The sequence below is a fragment of the Astatotilapia calliptera genome, chromosome 23 (genome assembly GCF_964374335.1).
Source record: "Astatotilapia calliptera chromosome 23, fAstCal68.1, whole genome shotgun sequence".
Lineage (NCBI taxonomy): Eukaryota > Metazoa > Chordata > Actinopteri > Cichliformes > Cichlidae > Astatotilapia > Astatotilapia calliptera.
The window spans coordinates 44,489,033-44,509,363 of record NC_137443.1 but is presented as its reverse complement, the minus strand read 5'-3'; the positions used below and the strand labels follow the sequence as shown (position 1 = coordinate 44,509,363).

At 41.3% G+C, this 20,331-nt stretch overlaps 1 protein-coding gene across 1 annotated transcript; it reads right to left on the bottom strand.

Annotated features, from left to right (window-relative positions):
• Nucleotides 1-1,746: 1,746 nt before the first annotated feature.
• Nucleotides 1,747-3,156, bottom strand: LOC145424442 (uncharacterized). Its single transcript, XM_080297779.1, has 2 exons — nt 2,876-3,156; nt 1,747-2,440 (listed from the first exon to the last, which is right to left on the bottom strand). The coding sequence occupies exons 1-2, from the start codon at nt 2,986-2,988 to the stop codon at nt 1,747-1,749; spliced, it is 807 nt and encodes a 268-aa protein (XP_080153905.1). The 5' UTR covers nt 2,989-3,156.
• Between the last annotated feature and the right edge of the window lie 17,175 nt (nt 3,157-20,331).

Here is a 20,331-nt window from a genome sequence, read left to right as displayed (position 1 = left end):
CTCGCGGCCCGGTACCAAACGACTCACGGACCGGTACCAGTCCGAGGCCCGGGGGTTGGGGACCGCTGTTCTAGGTAGCTCTGTTTTGGAAGTTCAGTTCAAGCTAGAAATGTGCTTTGGAGTTTGTACGTGTTTTGTCTCTAGGGGCCACCACATATATTTCTATTTACATTCAGGTGACAGCAATCCATGGATGGTTTCGACATGCAAGAGGATATTTTCCCCGGTGCCCAGCGGGAGAAGACACTGCTTGCGATGTCGATGAGGTCCTGTGGCCAGACCCCAACAGACGGCGGGATCCATGAGCCCACGTATGCACAATTGTCATGATTTTTTGTGTGTACAGTATAGTGTTTTTTCTATTACTGTATTATGTTTGTGTTTTGCTTTATCTGAATTCATGGTGCTGCAGTGGACAATATTGAGTAGGCCTATTTGCTTTTTTTGGTTGTTTGTGTCTCCTGAAAATGTGCCTTCAGAATAAACAATGACAATGAAAGACTGCAGTGTTTTATATGAAGTAGACTAGTGTGTCCCCCTGATCTGATCTGCATGTGATGCAAGTATGTGTCATTTTGTCAACAGAGTTACATCTTGACAGAGGAATGTTAGGTTTTGACAGCAGAGTTTCAGTTTGGCACAGATGTGAATGGTATATTTTGATGTGTCCTGTTTACTTGTGTTTAGAGTTTTGGCACAATGAGCGACGTTTTGCAAAATGTGTTCAAGCAACGGGCAAAAACTGTAACATGTTTTTCACCAAAGATTTCAGCAATTATAAAAATTCAACTCAAGCTATTCAGCTATTAGCATTCACACTGCATTTTCTACAGGAAGTACATTTTATATACCAGTTTCAGTTCAAAGTGCATTAAAAATAATAAATAATTATTAAAAATAATACCATCAATATGTTACTGCACTACACTTACTGGACTTGTGGAAGTATTTTGAGAACCATAAGAGATTCTTACAAATGTTTGAAAGAAAAAAAATCTTTAACATAGCTGGAGACTCGTGTAGAAATATGAATGAGTTTATAAAGTTTCTGTCATGGTGTGCTGTGACAGGCAGGTAGTAGGACCCAAACACAGGACTCTTACGTGGAATGAAACTTGAATCGGCAGCTTTTATTGCTGGAAACTCAGGTGGACTCAAGAAACTACAAACTAAGAAACAAGAACTAGGAAAACAAATCAGGAACTATGAACAAGAATCAAGTAAAGAACACGGAGGAGAAAAAACACCCAGCCCACTGAAAACTAAAGAAACCCCCAAAAACATGAAGAACAATCATTAAGGAACATATTTACATATTTAGAGTTACTGCAACACCAACACTGGGTCACAGCTTCAGTGTCAGTCGGTGACTTTTGGTCTGCAACAGCAGCAGAACAGACTTCTCAGTCTTTTGAAGAAGCCCTTTTTCTTCTTCTTGCTCTGACGGTCTTCGGACTTCATGCTGGCTTCAGGTTCTGGAAAAGGTTCCTCAAAGGGAACATCAGGAACCGGCCCAATTTCAGAACAAGATCCGTTGATCATATGATCTTCACCTTCAACACAGGATTTGGACTCGCCATAGGGTTCCTCACAGGGAGCGTCGGGCTCTGCAACACTTTCTGACAGAGCTCCTTCGATCGTAAGGTCTCAAGTACTCAGACTGGATGCCCTTTCAGAAAGAAGTTCCTCACAGGGAGCGTCGAGCTCTGCAACACTTTCTGACAGAGCTCCTTCGATCGTAAGGTCTCAAGTACTCAGACTGGATGCCCTTTCAGAAAGAAGTTCCTCACAGGGAACGTCGGGCTCTGCAACACTTTCTGACAGAGCTCCTTCGATCGTAAGGTCTCGAGTACTCAGACTGGATGCCCTTTCAGAAAGAAGTTCCTCACAGGGAACGTCGGGCTCTGCAACACTTTCTGACAGAGCTTCTTCGGCTGGTGGAACATTTGCCACTGAAAGGCCGTCAGAGGAGCGCTCACCATTTGTGCTCTTCACATCAGGACTTGAAGGGGGCTCAAAGATTTCACATATCCGGATCCTTGCTACATCAGCAATGGTCTTCAGCAACAGGGGTGCAAAGTTTGCAACTTGGATAGACAGAATTTCTTCAGGAAATTTCTGTCTAATCTCCGTCAGGATGCTGTCGACCAGATCGTCTCGGATAGAGCGGGTGAAGACGGCCTGTGTTTCCATCGCCGTGAGGCTCTTGGAGACACGATCTAAAGTGGCCTTGGTGACACTGGTGGAGAGGATACTTAGACTCTGGGAGGCCATGTTTAGGAGGGGACGAGGAGGAAGCTCCCAGAAGCCCTGGAGAACGCGGGGAACTACCTCGACCACTACCTCCTGCGCGGTGAGCAGTTTGCTGTTAGGCTGTTCCTGCTGCTTCTTTTTCAGGATTTCAACGTAATCCTTCACCGCGCTGAGGAGTTTAGGTGCTCTGTAGAAAAACATGATAAGAGTTACCTGTTAAACATATTCAAAGCATCATTTAAATATTGAAACACTGTAGCTGGACTGTTAACCCTGTAACCACCTTTGTATCATACATGAGTTTCTGAGACCTCGATCTCATCAACATGATCAATACTTGCTATAATTTCTAAATGTTGTGGACAAAACTCTTTTTTAGTCTAAAGTTAACATTGTCGTTAACACAAAGTTGCCAAAAACACCCAGTGTATCAAATGTGATACAAAAAATAAATACACAATAAAAGTAAATCATACACAACATGACATAGCAAAGAACTCATGTGTGGCTTTTGTTTAAAGGGTTGATAAACATCTCAGTTCCAAAGAATCTGAATTTTCTGGCTGTTTTTTGATGGGTTGGGTCTTACAGGGTTAATAACTGTATGTTACATGTGACTCACTGAAATTTAGGAGGTACGGCCTCTGGGAACTGAAGAAGCAACCTGGCTTCAAATTCAACGTCCCTCATTTTATTGCTGACGTTCACCGCCCACACCTGAAACAGAAAACACATTTACAGTGCGCTTATGTGTAAAGGTTATGTGCACGTAATGAAAAAAAAGTCTTGTGGGTTTTCTCGTCTTACCAGCCTTAGAAGAGGTTTGGCTTCCTCTTCGTCAAAATCCTCTAACTCAAACTCCCACAGCCTTCAAAAGAAAGCAAAGCAGAGGTTTTCTCTCAGCACTTACACGTCATCACAAACAGACTTTCAGGCGTGACAGTAACTCACTGCTCTCTGAGCGTCTCCCTGCTCTTCTCCACCAAAAGATCTCTCAGATCTTCAGCAGTGAGGTTCGGTGGAATTAGATCTTCCTGCTGAAGTCTGAGAAACTCCGTCATTATCGCAACCTAAAAGTAAAGGAGACATTTAATCACCACCACTCTCAGGTCCTCAGAAATGACCTGATATTTTCTGTCAGCTTTGGTTTGCATGAATCTGGGTCTAACCTGAGCCTTGTAGCCCGGAAGATACCAGCAGATCTTTACAGCTGTTTCATAAATCGGTGTGTTGAACAACACCTGTCAAAGAAATAGCAATTTAGTCATTGTTACTTAAAATGATTCTCAGTTTGTCAACTTTTAAAACGACATCAAATTCTTCAAATTACTGAAATGCAGTAAAAGCAAAAGCGTCACATACCCTGATAGGCTTATAGATTCCTTGACTCTTTTCCATTTAAACGTGTTCAAATCAAAGTCAGGAAGAAAAACGTCAACTGCTCTCCAACGATGGCGTACGGGGGATCTGGACCTGAAAATGCTCTCAGCTCGGTGGTCTCGCACAGATGAGCTCTTTTGACAGTCTGATGTTTATTTATGAATGCAGAATTTCTTGAGCAGTCACCATGGAAACTTGATGCAGCTTCATGTTGTTAAATTAAAAGTAAACACTGTGTATTTTGCACTCCACTCCACTAAACTTATCATATAAGTAAATAAAGTGTGGGTTAGGTCCCTCCTGTGGAAAGAGCCACACAAACCGATGGATCAGAAAAGACAAAGTCAGCTCCAGCATGCCTTTTCATATTATGTGCCTGCTTATCTCCATTTCTTTACAGTAGATGGGAACTTTTGCAGTAAAGCAATGGCTTACAAACAGTGGACCGTGGACTAATGCAGACATCTGAAGCCTGACAGCAGCTGGTATATACACAGCTTTGGACAAACTGGCCCTTTAAACAGCCCAGAGGAAGAAGAGACCTCTGCGTTATCAGTGCAGCCTAAAGCACAATAATAATAATACTATTAATATGATTTTTAGAGCAATAATGCCCCCAAATACTGAAGTCATTAATTACACATTCGTCATGCTTCACAGGAGGTCAGGAGTGACCGATGAACGTGATGCTACATTAGAGTCTGTCCTATGAGTTCAGCAGGAGGAGGTGAACCCACAGCTGGGACCAGTTCTCTAGTGGGTCCAGTATCATACTTGTGTTCATCCTGGTCTGAACCTGGTCAGAAGAACTGACTTCACTTTTGAAAATTCAATACTTATAAAAGGTAACCCCAAACAGTCTACAACGGCTGTTTTCTGTCCACCGAAGCAAATTTGATTGACGAGGTTTTTGTACCTTCACTTCTCCAAAAAGCAAATAAAGAGATTAAACAAAGATTTACTGAACGACCGTCAGAATTCCCAGAGCTAACGTAGATCGCTTTATGCTCTTGAGTCAGGAGGGATAAGAAAAGTGACTGCAAACATTGTGGAACGATTCATAGCGTTTGATTGCTTGTGTGAATGTATTAAACAGGAAACCAGGAGCTGCAGAAACCCAGTAATGCTGAAGACGCATGCGTGTGCGTTTATTACAGGTTTTTCTGAATGCTTAAACCCTAACTGTGATTCTTACAGCACAATTCCTAAAACTATTGATACTTATAGCAAAACCACTCACTGAGTGTGCAAAACTAAAAGCACAAACACTGCTTTGCACTCAGTTTGCCATTTTGTAACACACACTTTGCAAACCTGTAGCTACAATCCACTGCACAGCACTCTTTTTGCAGAACTGTAAACACAACTCACTGCTTTGCACTCAATTTCCAAATGATCAACGCACTCCTAGCAAAACTATACACATTTATGGCCATTATTTACACTATTTTGTCAACTGTCTGGCACACTGCCACATGTGAAAGCTTTTTTAGATAATTAGTTCACTTTGCAATCAGCCTAAGCACTATGATACAGGTAAGCTCTGTGTGTGGAGTACAATGGAGGGAGCAGGAAGAGTGAGAGGAGGCCGAGGAAGAGGACGTGGAGGTGAAGAAGTAGGATGAAGAGGACGACAAGGACAAGGAGGAGCAAGAGGAGGACGAGGAGGGGGGAGAGGACGGGTAAGAAGAGTAAGAAATAGAATTGCTGATGACATCAGAGCTACAATAGTGGACCATGTCATCAACCGTGGAGTGACCCTGAGGGAAGCTGGCCAACGGGTCCAGCCTAACTCGAGCTGCTACACTGTAGCAGGCATCATGAGGACATTTTGAAATGAGAATCGGTGAGTACAGTCACTTTGCACAAAGACTTGTAGCACTGGATGGATCTATAACAGAAGTATGAGCTCAATCTGACATGGCCTACCTTGTGCACAGAGAAAGCAAAAGCCAGATGTGTTTTTCATTCATACCATCAGTGTGTAGTTGGTGCATTGTGTGCTTAGTAGATGATGGCTTGTGTTAACTGTTGGACACAAAAATACCATTTTTCCAAAGGTGTGGAGAGTTAATCAGTTAAGTTAAGGCTTATTCGCTTTTACAAGGAAACTACAATGTTTTGCTGATTGGGTGAAGAGTTTTCTTACTTGTGTGTAGAGTTTTGCAAAAATTGCCAATAGTTACCAAAAATGTGCTCAAGCCATCAGAAAAAACTGTAAGTGCTTCACATGTTAACTGTGTTGTGTTTCATACATGACTTCTGTTGTTTTGTTTCTTAGAGTTCTCATTTCTACACTGTGAAGCCTGCATCAGCATTAAAGGATTTCTTCAGCCTGCTCGAGCTGCGGGTCCTTGCTTGGCAATAATAATCTTATGGTCGCTGATAACGCCCGATCGCTGTGTGTGCAGTTTCTTTCTCACAGCTCATCACTGGAGTGAATACTCACTCACTACTTAAGTGCATGGACGGGTGTTTATGTGTATCATAGATTTCAGTTATAAACCTCGTTTATAATGAAGCAGCTTCTCTGGTTGAATCCTGTCATCCTCCTGAGATATCAGATTTCTCCAGAGAGCCGCTGTCTTACAGCCTCCGACTACCTACGTGGTCTCCGTTGGGGGGGCAGAAGAGGCCCCAGCCCTCCATGCACCGGTCCTGAGGCTCAGAGAGAGAAACTCTTGTCTAAATTAGAGGCATTTTCACTATGTCCTTCGCTACAAGTGAAAAACCTGGGTGTTATTTTTGACTCTGAGCTTGGTTTTATCCCACATGTTAAACATGTAACCAAAATTGGATTTTATCATCTAAAAAATATAGCCAGAGTCCGCCCTATTCTCTCTCGGGCCAACACGGAGATGCTGATGCATGCTTTTATTACCAGTCGTATTGATTACTGTAATGCCCTGCTCTCTGGTCTTCCTAAGAAGAATATTTATTTTTTTTAGAGGTTTGCATTAGAGTGCATTGGTGCTTGGGCATCTTTTATTTAGCACGGTTATACCATTGTGAATGTAGCTATATAAATAAATATGCTCAAGAGTCTATCATATGTTTGTCATGCAACTAAAAATTTGAAAATATATTTTTAAATCAGTAACTTTGCAAATTTAGAGGATTTGTTTTCAGACAACATATGTGTCACATTTTAAACAGGGTTTGAATAATCAGCGCTGACATCCAGACATTTATGCTCTGGGTATAACAGACATGCTTACCTTGTGAAAGGCCCTGGGATGTCTTGGAGCAGAGAAATGCGCTATATTGTTGCTTTTCTCTATTGTATAAGCAGCGCCCGTAGGTCAGAAACGCTCTGTGCGGGTAGCAAAGTCGGCTCCAACGCACATCCAGGCATCCGTGTGAAAGAACGGTGTCGCTGCAGCTCTCAGGATAGTCAGGCTTTTATTTATATTTGCATTCTGGTGTGTTAAAACTAGCAGCCTCTGTGTCCCGCTTGGATCATCATTCCGAAAATTCAGATATTTAAATAAAATGGTGAATTGGCTCGTGATGAGGAGCCACTTAGATCCGTAAAATGAGGTTTGATTAAATTAAACTCGTGTGAATTCTACCTCTCTGCTGCTGTGTTCCAAACAAACGATGTTATCTACATGTCCAAACTGTGTGCTAAGTACCTCACACCGCTGTGTCTGGGATCCGAAAAAGTAAAAAGTTAAAATGCTATACCTTGCGGTAGTTGTGAAGTGCTGAGGAAAAATACAGGGTTTCTGATTAGGGTGTTTTTATATAGGTGGACTTGGTTTCAGTTGGGCTCTGAGATGTAGAGATAAAAGAGTAGGATGTAAAGAAGAAAGGTGGAAAGCCTATGGAGGTTCAGTTGGTCTGTAGAAAGTGTAATTGACAGATAAAAGAGCAGTTTGTAATGAAAAAAGGTGGAAACTATAGAGGTACAGTTAGTCAGTAGGAGGTGTAATTGTCTGCCTGCAGAGATAAAGGTGTGGGGTGTAAGAAAAGGTGCAAAACCTTTGGAGGTTCAGGTGGACATGGTTTCAGTTGACCTCTGACATGATAAGATAAGATAAAGGAACTGTTTGTAATGAAAAAGGTGGAAAAACTATGGAACTACAGTTGGGATGTGTGAGTGCTGGGATGCTCTTGATAAAGGGAGCCTCTTTTATTGTTTTATGACTTCTTTTGCTGACTGTTGGGGGCCTAACTGTAACCCACTCTGTCTAACTGTTGCAGAGTGTGACTAGTTAAGAATCTGTAGTTTTTAGAAGTAACACCAGAAAAGTTTATTTCTAAAGGAATACCTGCTGTTGTTTGTGGTGCTCTATTTAAAACTATTAGCCTCTGTGTCTTTTCGGAGCGCTAAAGAAAAAGTCAAATGCTCCTAAAGTAGATAAATCATCTATGTGTAATCAACAAGTCTTACTGTTGCAGTGTGTTTGTGACTAGTAGATAATTATAGGGCTAGTTGCATTAAAGGAACATTGGGGGTTGATACAGTGCTAGTGTGGCTCGGTGTGAATATGTGCTTTTAGAAGTATCACAGTTTGATTTCTAAAGGGATACATGTTGTTTGTGCTATTCTGTTTAAAAACTATTAGCCTGTGAAACTATTAGAAAAGTGAAATCAAAAAAGTGTAGGTATTACTACTAATGGGAACTGAAGCAGTTGTAGGAATTGAAATTGATACTCAGCCCTAATCACATTGTCTCCTGTTATTTTTCTTGCAAACCAGGCGAAACAGGATTTAATGATAACATGCAGCAAAACTGAATCCTAAATCATCAAAGCAGCCGTAACAATGACACAAACAACATGTTTAATCAGTAAAAAATATTGCGAAATAAAGAAATCACAGGATAAAATGATTAATTAGGCAAGTTTTTCTTTTTTAAAATGTTTTCTTTAAAATATTTTGTATTAATCACGTTACAATCGAACAAAAAAGGGAAAAACTAACATTTTAAAGGTGTTATTCAGTTTTTCCTCATGCAAATCTTTAGATCTTTTTTAGAAAAGCAAAGTCTTGATGAACCTGCATGAGTGCTCACTGTGTATGTTAACAATGATCAGATGAGTTTCTTTTTTGTTCATTTAAACCTGTTTTATATTTAGTTTTTTTCTAATTTGACTCGATTCACAGAAGATGAAGCATTTGAACTGAAGTTAAAACTAGAATTTCTTAGAGAGACTCCGCCTGAAAGACTGAAACCCGCATGTGAGATTTTGTGGCCTCTGTGTGACTGTTGGTGGGTCAAAAAGGTTTCAGCTGCACAGCCAGACGTTATTGAGCGAGCCACCGGTTGAGAGGCACACTTCTCGCAGCTCCTTCCTTTCGTCAGACTTTAAAAGAAACATTTATAGGGTTTAGAGACATTAATATTGATACCACCTCTGGAGAGGTTACGGTGTTGTGCCAAAAAGTGATTTCCAATGTTTCTGTGTATTTTTTATGTGTAATATCTTTACGTACGTTGGTAAATAGACGTCGGTTGTCAGGTTAAGGCTGTGTGCAGGCAAGAGTGGAAGTAGAAGGACCCAAAGTGCAGACACTCGGAGGCGGAAAGTAACTCAAAACTCAGCTTTTATTGCTGGATGGCAAAAAGTGGCAAAACGTAACAAAAATCCAAATAACATTACATGACCAGGCAGCCAGAACACACAGCATAAATGAAAGCAGATCACGACACCGACACAAAGAAACACAGGGCTTAAATACACAGAGGGAGCAATCAGGGAATGGGTAACAGGAGGGAAACACAGCTGGGGCAAATCAGGCCTAACGAGACAAGGGGAAGCAAAACCAGACACATTAACATCAGACATGGACTTTCAAAGTAAAACAGGAAACATAACACAGACTCAGGCAGGCTCTATAACAAAGGGAACAGAGACGTGGGACCAGGGCAGACACAGACACTGGCTGTATCCCAATTCAGGATCTGCAGCCTTAAAGTACGCAGCCTCAACGATCCTCAAGGGCCGCGTACTCAAAGACCGCTAAGGCCGGAAGTGCGAGGCTTGTGAAATGGGACGGTCTAGCCTCCGTTGCGCTGCCCAGGTTGCCTAGCAACCATGATACCAACAGCTGGAAACGTGTCTTACAGCTGTGTTTGACAGAAATGAAGGAGAAAATCTTTTGTGCATTTGTTTGTTTGTTTCTACATGAGCTTTGATCAATCTCTGTAAGATTAAGCTCAGCTAGTGAACGGTGTATATTTTAAAGTAAAGGCTTTAAAACCAAGTTAGTACAAACGTCACTAATGTCACATAACTTTGCCGACATGTGGCCAACAGTAATGTTTTAATGTTCTTCGTTATTAAACATTTGCACATAAATAAGTGACATAATATTCAGTACTTACTTAAAGTTTACTCTTCGGGCGCCCCTCATCCGCCGTTTTATTTCGGCAAAATTATCCACACCCACCGCCGCGCTATGCATTCTGGGATATGTTGGGCCACGAAGTCTACACTGCCACGTCCTTAAAATTCAGGGAAATGAAGGACGCATTTGGGGGCCGCATTTCGAGCAGCCTTCGAATTGGGACAGCCTTCGTCGCGTCGCTCTGACGTAATCGGCCTTAAAATGCGGCCCTTAAGGCTGCAGACCCTGAATTGGGATACAGCCACTGACTGGACGTGGGGATACAGCAGATAGGGGAGACAGCAACTATGGAACACAGACAGAAAACCAGAACACTAAAACTCTAACCAAACCCCACCCAGAGAACCTAAACTAAGAATAATCCTAAAACCCATAAAGCAAAGCTAGAATATAATGAAATAACAAAATCAAAGAACCAAAAACACAAAACACTGGGTCAACGACCCAGGGACCCTAACATCGGTGAACAGGGTTTACAAAGGGGTTTTATATAGAATTAAAAAGAAATCTGTGTTTCAAGTGTCTTTACAACTCTGTGTTATTGTACTTACATTATAACCAATCCGCTCCTTTATCCCCACTTAAAATATTTTTACTGAACTATTGTAATATTTGCTGCCATTGCTGCTGTCCTCTTGGCCAACTTACTCTTACAAAAGACATGTTTAATGTTAATGAGATTTTTTTTTAACTACATAAATAAAGGTTATATAAAAGTCGCTGCCAAAAACTGATCGCGGCTTCTACCTTGTTACACGAATGTTGTTTGTGGCTCAAGATGACTTTATGTCATCCATGAGGGAAGCATTTGACATATGTTTCACATATTATAGCCCAACAAGTTACTTATAGCAGTTTAAATACGAGCAATCACTTTTTGGCAGACAATCACTTTTTGGCACAACACCGGTGTCTAGCAGGTTTTATATTTTAGAAAGTTTAAAGCTCAGCTTAATAGAAGTAGTGTGGTCGTGAGTTTTGCATAAACAAATTTGTGCAAACCTCAATGAAGTGAAGCAACATTATAAAGAAGAGTGAGCCTAAATGACTCCCCAATGATGTGAGAGACTGATAGTCATACAGAAAACAATGACTTTGAGCTGTTGCTGCTAAACGTGCTTCTACAAGCAACTGAATCTTGGAGTGTACTTTGGTTTGTCTGCTCATAAATTGGTGGTTCATGATGATAAATGAACTTCTGAACTGGTTTAACATCAGTGCAGTGGCTGGTCCATTCCTTGATGTATATGTCAACGTTCAAAATGAGCCATTTAAATCAGCTGTGTTGGATCAAGGACACATCTAAACCCTGCAGGACAGCGGCCCCGAGGCCTGGAGTTCCCACCCTCAGTGCAGTGGAAATAGTCTCGTGCCAGTCTTGGTGCTGCCTTTGAGTCTATATTGCCGAACACTGTGCGCACACATTTTTTTCCTTCCTAAACAAACACACATTTGTAAAGGAAAATTTAAATTGAACTCACAGTTGGCGGTTAATCGTTATATAGTTTAGATGTACACCGAGAGACGCATTTAGTGGGACTTTTACACCGCCACAGATTTTCTTCTTCTTTTTTGTTACATTATTGACATATACTAGATATTTTAACCTAAGCAGCAACAATCATGTCTCTGGTACAGGCACTTTCCACCATGCAGGTTAAGCTAAAATGTGACTTGAAACAAATTCTGGGTTTCCGTTCCATAAAGGTTCATTTCATCTGGTAAGTTAGCCCCTGAGGTAACAGTCTATGTGAACAGAACATACTCACTGACTCACACTCAACTTGACTGATAGTGATTTCCTGAATTAGGCAAAGCGCACAGAGGAAATTCATTTGCATATGTTTGTTTTCACAATCACTGAAATCCAAGTTAGGCATGTTTCCCTTTTTTGTTGTTGTTCTTGACACGAGTGCTTCAGTTATTTTCTCATCAGTATGTTAGGACAGAAAGGATTCTGTTGTGGATTTATGATCATCTCACGTGTGTCCATCTTTCAAACTCTTAGATTGTGTAGACATTAATGCAGCTGTCAGACTGTAGGCCAGTTTCTTTGCACTGTAAGCATTGATTGGATGCTACTGTAGCAATCAGTGCTTACACAAAACGTCCCTGCGTAAACCCTCAGACACACAACAAACAGATCAATAGTATCTGAAATTCAGAGTACGGATCTTTTTACACATTTCTCACAGAAAATCACCTAAATCGCTTTCGTGTGAGATGCACATCATGTTTGCCTCATAAAGACTTGCCCTGTATGTATTTATTTCTTTTGACTTTCACGTGGAATTGTCACCTAATATAACAGGTCCATCAGTAAATGGTGTCTATCTTCAGTTTCTGTCTCCTAGACTTTGTCCCTGTCAGGTTACAGCTGAATAGATAGTCATATCATGCAGAGACTGCATCGTACTATAATGCTCGTATGATCGCGTTTGTCATAAGTGGACTGGTCTTGTTGAAACGTTGCATAAACCTTGCCCAGTAAACTGTGAGTGCTAACATTTCTATGGCATATGCAAATACTTTAGACAAATCCCACAGTTGTCTATATTTGTATATTTGACAGTTTAATGAAGCATTTAGAAATCAAAGGTCAGATTAAAATGCTGTATCACAATAGAATGTGATATCACACAATACAATATTTTTAATATCACACACAGCATGAAAGTTTGCTAGTGTATATTATAAAAATATTATAGTATGTTGGTATAACTTTATCCCCTCCTAGTTTTTAAGATACAAATTTTGGCCCACACTGATTTGTGATCATATTCCTCTGTCCACTAAATGAAGATGGAGGCTCTGCTCTTTATTTCTGTGTTTCTCTGGAGAATCCTGGTAACATGATGGCTTTCTGTCTCTAAACACACACGAGCTTAACTCCGAATGAACACGATCAGAGTTCATTGAACCAACTCTGATCAGTCTTTTCTAAGGGTTTCAAGCCTTTCTTGTTCGAGCCTCTCTTTGTTGTTGCTACAGTTATGTGTAATTATTAATAGTATTGCAGATGTTAGCCTCTGCCTGCAGTGTTGATGTGGGTAAAGGCTTTAACCATGGATTAGCGGCAGGTCCCAGCTTGTAAATTGTGGAGCATTAATGCCCACTCCAGCTCCTATAACCAAATATAAACAGTTGGGATGAGAGTTAGCTCAAGCCACTACAACAGCCAGCAAGAATGATCTGTTCATGCTAGCATTAACAGTGCCTATACACATAGCGACACACGGGGGAGGGGCCTAACTAATAACCAAGATGACTACAGGCTTGGAGGTGCTAAAAGTCAGATATACCAGGAGCAGTTTGGGCTTTAGAACAAATTTTGTGTAATTATAACAATATGTAATTTAGGACCTGGTTACATATGATGCTGCTGATTTTTTAAATCTAATTTTTACGTTGCATTAATTTCTTTTTGTCAGACAGGGAATCAAACAAGTTCTGTTTTCTCGAATGAATCCCACTGTTATTTGTTTGTCCTACCAACAGGGATGTTTACATGGTATTCATGACTGCTGCACCTGATGACTTTCACAGCTTGAGGACTGCAAACATTTCCCAACAAGACATGAGTGGTGGGGTGATCGTTGGTATTCCTGATCAGGTGAGGATCTGTTCCCATCAAACCACCAAAACCAGTTGTTCAGGATGTTTACAGGATGAAGAATCCCCAGTTATTCTTTGTGGTTGGAATGTGCCTACATATGGCTGTGTGTGATTCTGGCTTACTTTAGGGTCAGAGCAGTTGGTATGTGGAGCAAATACTGACACAGTCAGAGTGGGCAAACCAGCAATAGGCTTGTTGTCATACCTGGAAGTCTGAAAGCTCCCGATGCTGGATGGTCTTTCTAGTTTTTAATGACAGGTCGTCTAACAAAGCTTCCATGAGGTGCTATAATGGAGACTGTCCTTTTCAAGGAGTTTCTCATGTCTTATCCTACTTTTTTCTTTTTTTTAATTAACAGGAGTGAGAATTTGAAATCCTCTAAATTGACATGATTACATTTCTTCTATTAAATGAGAAGTACATTTTGAACACAGTATAGTGAACACAATATCCAAGAAGCTAAATCTGGTGAAATGGTTTCTTTAGCTGTCAGCTTGAAAGGCTGATTGGGGTATTTTTGTCACCTTGCATGCGGGTGGCATGGACACCCGACTTTTGTGTGCATTTATCAAAAAGCTTGGATGATTTTGAAGATCAGTGGCATTCAACTCATGATCAGCGTTCAAGTTTTCTTAAAATCTTGTAACATGATAACTAGAAAGAAGACAGCTAGGATTTTCAAACTGATCCATAGATGGATCTACTATGAAGCTGAGGGACAGCACTGCTTAAAAGATCCTTTTTAAATGACTCCAGCTGTCTGATTTAATGAGACCACGTGTGCTCAAGTTTCCTGCTCTGACTCGGCCTCAGAATGTCTAGAGGCAGAAATCAAGCACACTCAAAGGAAATAAGCGTATCAGTGGGCATGTGCTCAGCACGCAGAGTGGGAGTGACTAAAGGTGCCACTGCAGAGCATCGCAGTTGTTTCGTGTGATTAAGTTGTGTGTTTATGAACCTGTGAGTGTTAGTCCTTTTGGCAGGATGACTCGCATGAAGCTGTTATAATTGTTTGTGCATGTTAAAGTTATGCCTCAGTTCTTTGATACCATGTTGGTAGGATTATTTGGCACTAAGTTAATAGCAGTGGCTGTAATCTCCCGCAGTCATTACATCCAGCGGTATTACAAATAAAGGACTTTTCTATTGTTTAGTTTAACTGTGGCTAGCTTGCCATGTCCGTGCCTTATGATTGGCAATTTGTATGACGTGCTATTTAGGCAATATATGAGCTATAGTGACCCCTTGTGGATATTGTGAGATATTGCTGTGTTGAGTACATTATGTTTTCAATTGTTTTTCTAGTTATTTGTGACTCTACTAATGATAAAATTGCCTGTTTCTGTTTCCAGAAAACCATTGCTCATAGTCCCACATACTATACAATGATAAGTTCAAGTATGGCTGTACCTAATTTGGATTAAGCCTGGCAAGCACTTTGATGTAAACATTTCTTCTGTGGGACTTAAAGACAGTTAACCCAACTCCTGGACTGCTGCAGTCTTCCTGACAGAAAGCTTAGGCCAGGCTTGTATGCCCAGTATATATATTCTATAACGTGTGTAACTACTTCGTTTAGTTGTTTTTGTTTGGATTTAGTTTAGTTGTTTTTCTTTTCAGTGTATTTCAGTGTCAGTAATTTGTGTAGTGCTCACTCACATTTTCAACTGGAAAAGACCTGCAATAGAAACGTATTTAGGAGCAAACAAGTGAATGAAAAGTTTGACATCATTAAGCCCAAACAGCACCTAGTTTTCAACAAAAACACATAACATAAGAGCAGCAGTGACGATGCAGCTGACACAGATGAACCCATTTAAACTGGTCCCAGTGTTTTTAGCCTAACTTGAGTCTTGAACCATTGGGGCAAATGAGAAATTCCAGCAGTTCTTGAAAGCAGCAACTCTGTGCTTTTTTGTGATGTTAGGGACATTATGGTAACTCGAGGCAGAACACCATCCAAATCGTGGTAAATAACACATGAAAGAACAAAACAAACAAACATGGTAAAAAGAAGCCAAACGTGTGATAACATTGTTCCATCACGCTCACTCACTATTCTCTCAACCTTTGCCTTCACGGGGCTGCTGCAACAATGTACCTGGGATTACCGTAATGATGCAAATATTAATGAAAAGTGCAGAGTTGCTGCTCTCAGGAATCATTGGACTTCTTTTAATTGAGGAAATGGATCAGGAGTTACGGTAGTTACAGATGTTTAATACAACCCTAGAAAAGAGCTTTCTGTAGTGCTGTGCGATACGGAAAGATGTTTTATGTATCCGATACAAGTAAATACAGGGCTGATATGATCTCTACTTTTTAATGTGGATGATGCATCATCAAAATGCCAAATTGTTTACATTTTCATGACCTTTACGTTGTTTTTTAGGGGGCTTCATCCTAATGATTATTAATGAGTTAAAACCGAGGACAGAAATAATAAAAGGATTTAGTTTGTAGCCCATAGTTTAAAAGCAGTAATCACACATTATCCCTTTCTTTAACAGCAACACAAAAGGGTCATTATATTCCATTAAATCTGAGCCATATTATATTCAGTATATTTATTTTAATTTCAGTAAATGTTTTTATTTAAATGACATGTTTCAGTGAGATAAATGTTATTTCAAGGTCGTTGCATCATTTTTACTTTTCGAGTTGGCTAAAATAAGAATTAGCCAGTTGCACTTTAAAGTAATATAACCAACATATCGCCACAGTTATCTACCTGGATATTCTTCAGAGCATGCTTTCTTGCATGTGACAACAAGAGACCTCTCGGTTGTCTGGTGGAGCATTTAGCGCCTCGCTACATGTTTCCAAATCGGCATTTCTTTTCAGTGAAAGCTGTCCTAGAGAAGTAAAGCAAGTTTGTAAGTTTCTCTCTCAATGTTTGTAACGCATTCCCACGTTAAGCTTAACAACCGATATATGGAGCGACTGCCGCGCCTCCTCTCCCCCTCCCTCTCCTGCTGCTACTTCAATCATGAAACTAATCAATGATCAGCTGATCGCAAGTTCCGTCTCTCTTGTTTGTTTCCCACTTTGCGCCAGAAAGAGGAAACCAGCAGATAAACCACAGCAGCACGTTTAAGCTTGATAAGCTGTTGTTAGAATTTATTTAATATTACTTTAATGCCTAATGCTATAAGTAGCTGACAGCTGGTAACTGTGCAGGGGCGGGTCTAGCACGGTTTTGCCAGGGGGCCAGCTGGGGCATTAACAGGGAAAAGGGGGGCACAAAGAAATACTTTTCTTTCTTATTCTCGTTTAAAATGTCTCGCTTTTAATAAATAATTATCTGAATCTTACAACCAAAGTTTTTATCTAACGTAAAATGTATAGAAATCTAATATTGTATATAGTAACTATTAAGTCTAATATATACCCTGGTAAGTTATAGTACTTTTTCCTTTGGGAAGATACCATCTGTGCAGTCTGCAGTTCTGTTGAAGAAAGATGTTGAATCTATTTAATTGTTGTTGAAAAATAATTGATTTCTGTGCATTTTTTTTAAATACATGCATTAAATTAAAGTCGATTATGTCGATTAAGCATCACGAGGCAGAGGGTGGGCGATGGTTCCCTTTAGTTTTTTTTTTGCTGGGAGTTTGCAACCCTATTAGTTAGGTTGTTTAATATTTCTGCTAAGTACTCTTTAAAATACCAGAATAGGGAGTGATAGGTTTTGTATTGTTGATTGTCATTTATGCTTAGAAATATTTACTTATATATGCTTAGAAGTATATAATCATTTGTAGATTGAAAGAATGTCTCATTCTAGGAGGTCTGTAACAACTCTGTGTAGCATGAAGAGGGGGGTGAGTTCACTCCCCTACAGAGGAGAGGTCGTATCTTCTTTTGCTGATTTATGGTATAGCAAACACACGTATATCTGTTTAAGTATAAGAGCCTTTTGTTAGATGGACCCAGACTTCTGGCACCAGCTTTGGGGAGTCTTCACAGGGTCACATCTTGACCTCACACAAGTCACACACACACACACACACACAGGCAAGGTACTCTTTGTGTGTATGTAGACGTCATATGTTAATGAACCTATGCATATTCATGTAACCTCAATAAAAGAACAGTGGTACGGGAGGACGGACGAGAGTGACTGGGGTCAAGCGAAGGAATGGCGCTTTGTCCGGTCATTTCTCCCGTGCACGAGAAACATGAAGTCTTTGCCTACTTGTGTCTTGCTTTGCAGTGTAATTATATTGTCTTCAACGTTCCAGCGGATGGGTTCAAGCTACAAACCTATCAACAGAGATGCACATCACCTAATATGCTTAATTGGTAGTAGGCTTTTGAGCCTATACAGCTTGGAAGACAGCATGCATGAAGAGGATGATGTGGACAAAATACTCATTTGCCTAATAATTCTGCACTCCCTGTATGTGTGTGTGTGTCCAGGGTTCAGCTGAGACAGTGTCCTTCGCCCTGCCAGGCTAAGTAAACAGTCTTCCAGCCAACCCAGGTGGCCTTGCATGGAATAGGAAGGAACAGACTCAACACAGTCGTTATCAGGGTGTTTTTGTTCGGCTCCAGCCTTGAGCCCACAGCTGGCGCCGAGAGGGTCTCCGCATAAGTGATGGTGCTTTTTACTTTAGTGCGAACAGCTCATATGAATTTCAAAGCAGTTCTACAGTCCAACACTGGTCTCTCAATCTCCCGTTGGAGAGCCGCGAGCTTCGCCATACTTGCGTTCTGTGATGTTGTCATTCTTGTGCTCAAGGAGCCGATTCTGAGAACTCACGGCAGTGTGCCTCCCCGAGATGTCATCCAATTTGCGCCCAGAGATGTTATTCTGAGCGAGCCCTTCCGAGATGTATCCAGTCTGCAGGCAGAGATCTTATTCTGAGTATTCACAGCAGCCGTAGCCTCTCCAAGATCTTATCCGTGCTGACTCAATGAGCCCATTTTGAGAAACTCACGCCTCTCCCATCGTTCCAATCCCAGCGGGCAGCCTTGTGGGGGTTTGAACAGCCGGTTCCGCTTTCTCAAGCCAGCTCCGATCAGCCAGAACCCTGTTACCATGGTTCTGAATAGGTAGATATCTTCAGCACGCAGACTCACCCGAGCCCAAACTTCTCGTTGAGAAATTGCATTTAGGGACCAGTTTTCAACAGGACAATGACCCCAAACACACCTCCAGGCTGTGTACTAGAAGAAGTATACTAGATGGCGGCGCGCACAGACGCAGCGGCTCTATGCTCTCCACTTGGGTGCCTTTCTTTTTTGTTTCTCCACTTTTTCTTCTTCTTTTGTTTTCCTTATTGTGAAGCCAAATTTTCCTACAACCATCTGGAATTATGCAAGATCGGATATAACAGCCAGATCCCCATTACCAGTGATTATCAGAGGGTGCACAACATCCCCCCGGAGATAGCGAGAACATCGGGTGCTCCGTGGATTGTTATCGGCTCTGCCAAGAAACGCAGGCGGCGGAAGGAACGCAAACAAAAGCGGGGATGCCTGTCGGGCCTGCTGGCCAGGCTAAAGAAGCAGCCTTTCAAACCACCGCTCCCGAGCATCTTTCTGACCAGCGCACGGTCGGTCGTCAACAAAATAGACGAACTGAACCTACTTCTCGCCGCACAGCCAATCGTCCGTGACTGCTGTGTCCTGGTCGTCACGGAGACATGGCTCACTCCGCGAGGCTCCTGCCTACGACAGCCGTAACGCTCCGACAATCCATCAAGCGGTGGTAGCTTAGCAAAGTCGTACTGAAACATCTGACAGATTTTCGAGCGCCGTGCACATAAAATCGTTTCGAGGTCAGTAAACACAACCAGAGTTCATACATAAGGCACACGGGGTTATAAGGGGCTCTGTCGACTTTCAGAAAAATCAAAGGATTGATTTTAAGTGCGCCGTATTTTCCAAACAACACGGTAATAACGACGGCCCGCTAGCATGCTCTACCAAAAATAGTGCTTTGTTGTGTATCTGACGGACGAAAGCTAAACCAGTTCCACACCACTGAAGCTGCAGCATTTTTACAAACCAGTTCTGGTTCATCCGTTTCATTTAGCGATCCACTTTCGCTCTTCTCATTCTGCGTCATCATCCAATTCCACCTGTGATCTTGTGTCACCATTGCTCTCTGAGCTTTGTGTTGCTTCTTCTGTCACCTGACAAATAGGACATACATGACAATAAGAATAAAATGTGGAGCTGCTTCAGTGTGTCTGTCACTTTGTGCAGATCTTGACTGATCAGTAATGTTTGTAGGCTGAGTGCATTTTTAAAACAAGTTGTGCAAACTGCACTACAAGGTGGAATATTTGCAAAATCATAACTATGACCTATGAATACGTCAGTGCCATTAAGATGAAATTCTTGTGTCACCAACATTTTAACATTAGGCATATAATTCTAACAGCCTCTGTAAACTAATATCCTGGCTGCTCGAGGCTGCTGTTTTCTCTGACAGCTTCACTTAGATTAGAATTAGAAACGCTGCTCTGAGACTGAGAGAACTAACAGTGCTGCATGTTGTGCTGTTAGTTTCCAAAACACGTTATTCATGGTTACATACAGTTTTAGACTGATGTGGGCCAAAGCCTAGCATAGCCTGCAACGTTATTGTGACGGACACATTTTATGTGTCAGACCCAGGACCCTGAGCAGTTATGGACTAATATTATAATGTATGTATTTTGTATTGCTGTCCCTCGTTCTCCCTGCTTGTAGACGTGTGTGTGTGTGTGT